General features: G+C 41.4%; 1 protein-coding gene across 5 annotated transcripts in view; it reads left to right on the top strand.

Moving 5' to 3' along the window:
• The window catches only part of RBM47 (RNA binding motif protein 47), a 197543-nt gene extending 188049 nt beyond the window's left edge, over nucleotides 1-9494 (top strand). For all 5 annotated transcript variants that reach the window (XM_019526184.1, XM_019526185.1, XM_019526183.1 and 2 more), the window contains 2 exons: nucleotides 3188-3390; nucleotides 6440-9494. In XM_019526184.1, the coding sequence (XP_019381729.1) occupies nucleotides 3188-3390; nucleotides 6440-6688 (452 nt within the window). In that variant the 3' untranslated portion in view covers nucleotides 6689-9494. The remainder of the gene's footprint in view (nucleotides 1-3187; nucleotides 3391-6439) is intronic.
• The last annotated feature ends 431 nt before the right edge of the window (nucleotides 9495-9925 follow it).

Here is a 9925-nt window from a genome sequence, read left to right as displayed (position 1 = left end):
TTGTGATGTACACACAAAAGCATGAAGCCAAACGGGCTGTCAGAGAACTGAACAACTATGAAATCCGGCCTGGCAGACTTCTAGGTGTTTGTTGCAGTGTAGATAACTGCAGGCTGTTCATTGGAGGCATCCCCAAGATGAAGAAGAGAGAAGAAATATTAGAAGAGATCTCTAAGGTGGCAGAGGGAGTACTTGTTGTTATCGTGTATGCAAGTGCAGCTGACAAGATGAAAAACAGAGTCTCTGCAAACAAGGGGCACATGTTGCATTCTGAGGCTTCACACACCAACAATTACTGTTTATGATAATTTGTGTAGGCTCCATGGGCCAACAGAACAAGATCAATGAGGCTAATCCCAAACTTGAATGTCACCTGTGGGTCTACCCACAGGAACACAATTTCTGGTTTCAAATGCTACTTCTCTCGCTGCTAGAGAATAAAGAGTAGAGGTTATACTCCCATCTGTTTAGCTCTTTTGCTATTATTGGAATTACACCAGAGATGATCTAGACTGACTAGGATGCTCAACCTCTGGCCCATGGAGCTATGACATCTGGCCTGCGGGGATCCCCAGGATGGGGTCCTCTGCCAGCCCTGCGTGCCAGCTGGACTGAGCCCACTGGCTGGATCTGGTCCATGGCCAGACCTGGCAACTGCTCATCTGGCTCACAGGGTGAAAATTTTAGGCACCACTGTTCTGGACTGTTCTAAATTATGACGGGACAAGTGCAGAACTGGCCCAAGAAGCCTTCAGAAGTTGGGGTAGCAATTATCCTGTCTTAGGTATTTTTAGAGAGACATGGCAGCGGCCAGAATGAAGCTGTGGAGTTCCTTAGGACCTGGTCTCGATACATTTCTCTTTGAAATAAGGGTTAGAAAGAAGTAACCACAGCAAGCCACCATTAAAAGTAACCTTGTCCTTTCTCTAAAATGTAATTGTAAGTGACAGGCAGACTCAATTAATAAATGCAGCAGAATACATTTCATATTATTACAACTATATCCAATTCCAAATAAGTGGAAATTGTGTTTAAGCTAGATACCTAACTTAAATACAATAAAAATGATGAACACTCCTAAAGGAAGTTTCCTTCATGAGAATTCAGTGTAGTTTGAGATAAGAGGCATGTGGCTTTATATGTGCATGAGAAGTATGACAGCTGTGGAAGATTTTTAAAGATGGTATAAGATGAGGTCTGTTTTCAAGAGCAATTTGAGATAATTTAATTTACAACCCAAGCCTTCCTGGGAAAAGTCAGTTCTTAATGGGTGAGTGTAACCACTAATCACAGCTAAAAAGATACCCAAGAGTTTCAGGTATAAATAAGATGGCTGAAGACTGTTCTCTTTGTCATTGTCTAGTAATTATTTATGCACAGTACATATCTAGCTTATTAGAACTCAAAGTCAGGCCAAAACCAGAATCTTGAATCCAAGATCACATTTCAAGATGTGGATCCCAACCCATTGGTTCCATCTCCAACTTTAAACTAGAAAAAGTCAATTTTTCGTTCTACTACACAGGCAGCCCAAAGCTTATTTAAAAAAAAAGAGGTGACAAATGACAACTGCTGACCTCACATAATTTCTGCCAGTTTGAAATAATATTAGTCGCAGCAGGAATTTTTTTTGCTGGGACTTGTCATTTCCATAGACAGAACTGCATGGTTCTACAGGAAACATTTTACAACAGGGATCAGTAATCTACAGCAAGTGAGCTGGATCCAGCCTGCAGAGACTTTGGATTTGACCCATAGAGTCATGTCTTCAGTGGCATTCAGCAGTGGGGGGCTTTCCCTACACTGTGCTGCAGTTGGCCAACTGGGGATCTGGTGGAGGGGGAGCTCTGTCTGTGCTGCGCCACATTCAGGTGCCACTGGCTCTGGTGGAGTACAGCTTTTACTGTACCATGTCACAGCTGAGCAGCAGGTGAATAGTCAGCAGTGGCCAGGTCCTAATGTCTTCATGCCTCTGACCCAAGCTGGGTCATTCTGGCCCCCCTGCTGGAAAACATTGCCAGCTTCTGTCTTACAGGGAAATCAAACTATGTCCTCCTTTGACTTCAAACCTGCTTTATCAACTAAAACTGTTGTAGAGTCTGATTCCAATCCAAGCATTGCCTCTCAGGCCATAGAATCATAGAAAACTAAGGCTGAAAGAGCCCTCAGCAGGTCATCTGGTCCAACCTCCTGCTCGAGGCAGTATCATCTCTAATTATATTTAATCACTCGGCTTTCATTTCAGATAAGCTTAGTGCTGAAAGACTCGTTAATCAAAAAGTGAATTGAATTGAATCAAAAGCTGTGTTTTGAGGAAAACATGGATTTGCAAATGTGATTACCACAAATTTTCAGCAGAACAAATTTGTTTTCCAAGCAATAGAATTAAACTCCCTTCAGACATATGTATAGACACAGACTGCAGATACAGCCCTTAATGTTCAGGGATTTGTTTGAGGGACTGTTCTGTTACAAGTTAGCTGCCCTTTGGTGTGAGAGAAGAGTCTTCAGTGATTGTTTTCACTGCAAACAGACAGGTTGAGGCAGACCTAAAAGGAGCGCTATGGTGAAATATATTTAACTATGTGGACCAGGAAAATATACTGTAGTATAAAAATTTAGGGGAGGGTTGGCCTATGGCCAGCTGCTGCCCACAGCCTTAGACAATGTAAATAAAACTCACCTTTCATTTAGCAATTCTGCCCATGGAAAGACAGGTTCCAGCATGCAGTACTCCCATCTTGATTCCAGAGGCTGTTGCTAGGTCAGGGTGGAGCACCCCATGTTCCAACTGGTCATCTCTTCATACCTTTTCTTCAGCTGAAAGATGAGGACAACTGCAGTCTAAATATGTATATGTCAATTTGGTGCAGATTTCATGTCTCCTAGGAACTTTCCAGTGTAAGTTTCCATAACCCCCTTCACTACCCCCTTTCCCCGCACACTCCAGAAGCCTAGTGAGATAACATGTGAAAAGCATGCAGGACATACCATGCCAGACTTTGAGTTAAAGAATGCTTCTTGAAGTATGTCTAGCAATTTAACAGTGAGCAGCACCTCAAAGACCTCATAGTACATGTTGACAGGGGTGAGCACATTTATGAACTACTGAGAAAGAAAGAGAGGTTTATCATATCTTTGAGAGAAAGCATTGTAGATTTAGCCTCCAATATGTGATCTATTCTAGTGGCCATCCCTGCTATTGGTGCCCAGTACTCCATGTTTCAGGCTGCCCCAGGAGCAAAGGTGATGGAAGATGGAAAAATTCATGCAGTAGAACATATCATCAATCCTATCGCTGTCCAGCAGGATCCAGCCAGTGCAGCGGCAGCGGCGGCAGCGGCGGCAGCAGCTGTCATACCTGCAGTTTCAACCCCTCCACCTTTTCAGGTAAATTCCTCATGTGGCTTCAGCTTTGCTTGTTCTGGGACATTGAATCCCAGGCTTCTTGCTGTACTGCAAGAAGTTTATTAGGCTAAAAAAAACCCAAACACTAACTTGATGTTTTTCTCACACTGCATTACATTCTTTATCCCAGTGATTCTGGGGCACCCTGGAATGCCTTGAGATCCTTTTAAAGGTACCACATGATATTAGCACCATTAGGTATACAAACATGATTCACAAGGTAAACCCAGAAATGTCAAATAGGAATCCATAGTGTTAAAAACATTATAACCTGTTGTGGGCTTTTTGAGATCTCTACAACAGAAGAGTTGTTTTGTTATTTTTGTTGTAGTCAGAAAATGAGTGAAAACTAAGAGCTGGCATTTTCTGAGAGGGGCCTCGAGTGTAATGAGGGGTGTCTTGAATCTAAACAGGTTGAGAACCACTGTCTTAGCGTATCAGCTTCAAGCATTTAAACTATGACACACAAAGTATTATACCGACATGTTGAGCTGCAAGGGGCCGTGCTGTATAGAGCTGGAATATTGTCCCACTGTCTCAGCACATTCCCCACCAAAGCTGTGCAACCAATCCCAGTTCAGATACTATGTTGAAGTGTTTTTATACTTTAGGAAAGGAGATGGAGAACTTACAGCATTAGCTTCCTCTTCAGTTTGGGGTCCTTTTCCACCACATTTTATTTTCTCCTCCTCATTTATCACCAAGGAAAGGAACATATTGGCCATGGCAAGGCAAGATTGTTGTCAAAGCAGAGAAGACTTAGTCATCAGCATCAGGGGAAGGAATTCTGTTCCCAGTTTCTCTTGACATAGCTTTACTGCTGAGTTGCTATGTGATGATGAATGATTCAGTCACTCTGCATTTTGCTTACCCGCTTGTCAAACAGCAGTAAATACCCTTTCCTGTCTCCCAGGAGGATACTTTCATGAATGTTTCTAAAGCACTTCTAGATCCTTTAATGGAAGACACTGATGGTACAAGGTATAATTCCATGGTTAACAAGATCTTTGCAAATAATAAGCTCTTATGTGTGACACAGACTGACAGAATTCTCATTGGACTACAGAGCAAAATATAGTTAAGGCACTTCCAGGGCCAGACCCACAAAGGGCATGACAATGCTGCTTGTTCCAATCCCTAACCTTAGAGCACCTGACTCCAAGAGTTAGAAAGTGACCGTATTCCCCACACAGTTTAAGTCAGAAAACTAGAAATGGGATTCACAGAAGCCAGCTAGCTAAGCAGGATGGGAAGCCAGTAGAAAACACTGAAGGAAGGAAGTTGTCTTTTGAATTGCACCTCTTCCCCAAACTTAGTAATCTACCTGCAGGTCACAGTTGGGCAGTTATGCAAGACTGAGACTGGTTGTCAACATGAAACTGCTTTCTGGTATAGGGAACTGGATCACTCATTTCTACTAATGAACAATCAGGGAAGAGGGAAGTGGTGACACTGCTCACCTTTATGTGAGTCCAGTGGTTAGAACACTTGCTCAGAAGTGCAAGACCTGGGTGGTAGGTCCCTCTCGCCTAAGCTACAGAAACAGGTTTCCCCTTATTCACTCTCTTGCTCTGGCCCCAGGAATCCAGCATTCCTTTCTGCAAAGTGCTACAGCTTCAACCATAGGTCTGGATAGTGTCCCTACTCCAGACAGTGTATAGCCTGATGACTAGGGCACTCTCCTGGGAGATGGAAATTGCAGGTTTGAGCCTCCTTCTCAGGCTAAGGAGAACCTAGAATGCTCCTCCTGTTGGTAGTGCCCTGGAGACCAAGCACAGGACCAGAATCCCCTTGTATTGCATGCAATGCAGACAGAACCAGATAATGGTCCTTGTCCCAAAGGCCTTTTGTAAACCATGTAATCTTTTACTTATAACACTAATTTGGCAAGCTCTGTAGAAATGCATGTTGTGATTCCAGGAAGAGGAGAGAGGAGACAACACATCGTGTCCCAATAGCCTCTTCCATTATGAAGCTATCAGCCATTTCACAAACAGGTGAATTTAGCTCTACAAGAAATGAGTTCGGAAAGGTACTATCAGGCATACACTGCAGAATTAAGGCCTGCTGACATGTCCAGTGTCCCACATATGTCTGTGATACAACCAAGAACAGAATCCAGGAACTTTATTTGCCTCTGTGAGTGCTGGAGGGAGGAGGGGAACAACTAGCCCCTCCTGTACCACTAGGACTACAAGAATCCACCTCAGGGAAGTCAAGCATGGAGACCACTGCTGCCTTCACCAAAGAAGACAGGCTTAATTTACATACGAAGTTTCACAGAAGTCCTGCTGGGACTTTAGAGATGAATGCATGTTTATGGTGACTCCTGGGGTGTACTATATACTTTCCAGGTGTTTAAAATAATTAGGAATGGTCTTGTGTGCACGTCAGTCATACCCATTGCAGGCCAAAGGCCAAGATGCATCTTTAAGAAAGATGTAAATATAGGCGAGGAGGTAGAACCATGGTCAGGGTCCATACGTCAGAGCACTTAGAAGTGATTAAGTGATGATAAGCCGATAAGCCTGGGAACATTGTCACAGCAGAAAAGACAACACAGAACTTGACAAGAAAAGATAAATGGGAAGGAGCAGAACTGTGCAGCTTTTTTGAAGGCAGAAATAAGAGATTTTGATCTTAATGTACTAGTGGACAAGGAGCTAACAGAGGTCTTCCATGAGGGAAGTGATATCACCCTTGTGTTGGGATATCACCATTCCCACAGTTGGCCTGTCTCAATTTCTGGGCGGTACTTACCGACTTGAAGACCTGTGGCAGAGCAGATGTCACACAAGCTACTAAATTCTGTGCCCTTACAAGCCCACAGCCTGGCTCCACCAACAGTATCTAACCCAGCATCTTCTTGCTCCTAGTTCTGTGCCACCATATCACCCCTATTCAACTTCAGAAATTGAAGTTTGTGCTTTGAAATGGAAAGTACATAAACTCTGCCTGTTACACTGCTCATGGCTGGATAGCACCTCTGCATTAGAACCTTACAGACTTACCGTTACTTCTCTGTTCTCAGGGTCGCCCACTAACACCAGTGTACACCATGGCTCCCAACGTTCAGAGAATTCCTGCTGCAGGGATTTACGGTGCAAGTTATGTTCCATTTGCAGCACCCGGCACAGCAACAGCAACGATAGCCACACTACAAAAGAATGCAGCAGTTGCAGCAGCGGCAGCTTATGGAGGATATGCCGGCTATATACCTCAGGCGTTCCCTGCTGCTACAATCCAGGTTCCAATACATGATGTCTACCAGACATACTGAGACTATCAGCCACAGTAGACGGGTGGGGGGGAACAAACACTGAAGGAACACTTTACTATTTATGAAGAAAGAACCTACTGCAAAAGAACATGTTTGGACTCAGTAACTAATATAAAAACCTGAAAGTGAAGAATGTTATTGAATATTATGTCTGAAATATTTTATACGCATGAAGTTTTCACTTAATTTTTTAGGCTGTTTTAACATACCTGTATTCATTCATACATTTCTAAGTGACCTACATGCAGTCAACCCATCGTCTATACAAATTTATACACATTAGTCGGGTTGCATAAGGTCTTGTTTTTTTTAGCAGTTATATTTTCAATATATTTGTGGTATGAAGGTTATTTTTTAGTAACTTCTGCACTCCAGAGATTTCTATTTTGTAGTGCCTTTAATAATATATCAGCTATGTATTAAAAAGCACACCTGAGCAGCTAGGGAAAGTTAAACAATATATTTTGAAAAATATATTCAATATTTAAAAAATACCTACCTTAGAATTTTTTAAAAAGAAACAACAAGTATCTTATTTAAAAAGTTATATACTGGAAAGTGCAATTTGAAAATGAGCAAGACCTCTGCATTTTGTGCCGACATTCGTACGACCTGTTTGTTAGTGTCATGGAATCACAAGCACCAAAAATCTAGTTTAAAAAAAAATCTCATAAAATGAACCTCTTTAAAGCTGAATTGACTGAATCATGTTAACTAAAGGAAAGGTTATCAAGTTTTCCATAACATCCAGCTTTATATTTATTAATGTTAGCCGATTCAGCCTCAAAGCACGTGCAGAACTGAGTGTCTGGTATTTCATGTCTTGACTTAGATTTTTTTCCAGTATACAGACCTAGGCTCTTTTTAAATGCTCTTTATTTTATTCTTTTGAAGTGTAAGTTGTAGTGACTGAGAATGTATGATATTGTAGACAAGGACCGTATGTGCTCTTGTCAGCAGGAAGTAATGCATTATTTACGTATAGTTTCATCATGTTTCATGCAAAATTTCTGAGGTAGTAGGGGTGTTAGTGATATTGGACTTCATAAAAAGGGGCTATCCTCCCTCCCCTTCTCCCTTCCACGCCTAATTCCAGTTTGCATTAGTTGGAGTTATGCATGCACATTGGGGAAGGGAGCGATTAGCCTCCTATAAGTTTAAGAAATAGAGTTTGTAAATATCTTCTAATATACATTTTTAAAGTCATTTTATGTTGCAAATTTACATGGTATGTGGTTTGCCACAAAACAAAAACATTTTATTTCAATGTTATTAAAAAGTTTGTTTTATTAAGAAGTAAATATATTATTGCAGTGTTTTGTGGCCTGTTTAAAGGCTTTTATTTAGTATCACAGTGAATGTAAAATACAGTAAAATGTTAAAGGAAGAGCTCACTCACTTTATGAAGTGCATCAGCTCTGCCAAAACAACTCTACTGAAGTGAGGTGCACATCAAATAGCGAGTAAACAATTGTGCTTTCTTGTTTTGTGTGCTTTTTTTCCTATAAGAACGAACTGGGGATCCATTAAAAAGCATGGGTTTTGCCCATTGACAACAATTTCAGATCATGTCTCACTAAAATAAGTGAGGGCTTAACATATATTTTCTTGTCTTAAATTTGGCAGTCAGTTTAGTCATTTTTCTTTGGCTGAGCGCTGTTATATTCAGTCCTACGTTACTTTTATCAAAAGCACTGTGAGGAAGTTAACCATTAAATTGGACTCTGACCGAAATGCTCCTTCCCCTGACAGTTTTATCACGCATTCTGGTGTTTCTGAAAATGTATCTAGACCTCAGCTCAAAGACTCCACCCTATTTGTATATTATCCAAGTGCCAAAGTACACAAAACGGGCGACCTTCAAAGCCCGGTACTGTGGGAGCTCCATGGGGAACAGTAGCTGCAGCCTACTGGAGGCCAGAGATGTTTTTCTGAAGGACTGAAGATTGTTTTTCTGAGTGGTACCATTGGCTGAGTACTAGAAGGCAAGGATAAGACCCATGAATTAATGCCATTTCAGTAGTTGATTGTTTTGCTGCATAGGTTCTCCTAGGGACAGCAGAGAGTAGAGTGCAGGTTGCTTCCCTGCTTTTGCCTTCCCCATACCTTTATCCAGAACTTTGACAAGCTCCAGTGCTGCAGAGATCCAGCCAAGGAGGAATTAGGGGGTCATCATTGCCTTCCCCCATGTCTGTGCCCAACAAGACATATTCACTGGATCCATCTCTCCTCAGCTTGTCTTTTTTATGGTCTGGCCTCAGTGCTTCAAACATCACTTAAAGTTCTTACTGTATTTTTCATCAGTCTGTATATTATGTGCAACAAAAATAGAGATGATATCCTAACATGGCAAATGCCAAGCAACTTTGGTTCTGATCTTTGGAGCTCTATATAGGTGCAGGGGACTGTGCTTACCTGTTCCATCAGCAGGATTAGGTCAGAGTGTTGGTTTTACAGCCTGTTAGATGATAACTTTGAGCCTCCCATCTATGGCCTCTCTTTATACTTGTTTCTAAACCATTTCATGTACACTACTGAGGTAAGTTTATAACTTGAAATGTGAACGTTTTTAGGTTAAGAACAAAGTATACAAAGATATACACACACAAACACACACACACATCTATATGTGTCTGTATGTGTGTGTGTGTATCACGTGCCTTATTTTTCAAACGTGCTAGTATTTTAGGTGTTTTACTATATCTCTTGTCTTTATATTGTTGAAAGGTTCTATGTTTATTCAGTTCTTGCTCCATTTACGGTACATTCCTAGGATGTAGTAAATAAAGCATTCTTTAAAAATTGATATTGCCGTTTCATTTTAAAATTCCTCTTGCCAAGTTGTTGCATTTGACAGGTTCTCTTCACTGATTTGCTTCACACACACAAGTGGGCAAAAGAATATTTTGTGCAGACTCAATGTTAAATCAGAAACAGAAGAGGGATTTCTCTCTCTTCGCAACCAGCTGGGGGAGTTCTCTCTGTATTCTTAGCAGCATGAGACAAGGAGCATCAGTAAGACGTACTCTGTTCTTAGCAGATAAAAACCAAATATGCTGCCCCCCTGCTTTCTTTTACTTTAGCCCCTGAAAAGAACATACCCTCTATGTGCCACAGTCCAGCTTCAATTGAGTTTCATACGATATTCCCATTGATTTCAAAGATAGTGGGATCAAGGTATATAACTCATACTACCTTGTTTATACTCTACCTCTGGACATAAGTAGACCTGACTTG

The sequence above is a fragment of the Gavialis gangeticus genome, unplaced genomic scaffold (genome assembly GCF_001723915.1).
Source record: "Gavialis gangeticus isolate Ggan-Ray unplaced genomic scaffold, GavGan_comp1, whole genome shotgun sequence".
NCBI lineage: Eukaryota > Metazoa > Chordata > Crocodylia > Gavialidae > Gavialis > Gavialis gangeticus.
This window is presented reverse-complemented; position numbering and strand designations above follow the sequence as displayed.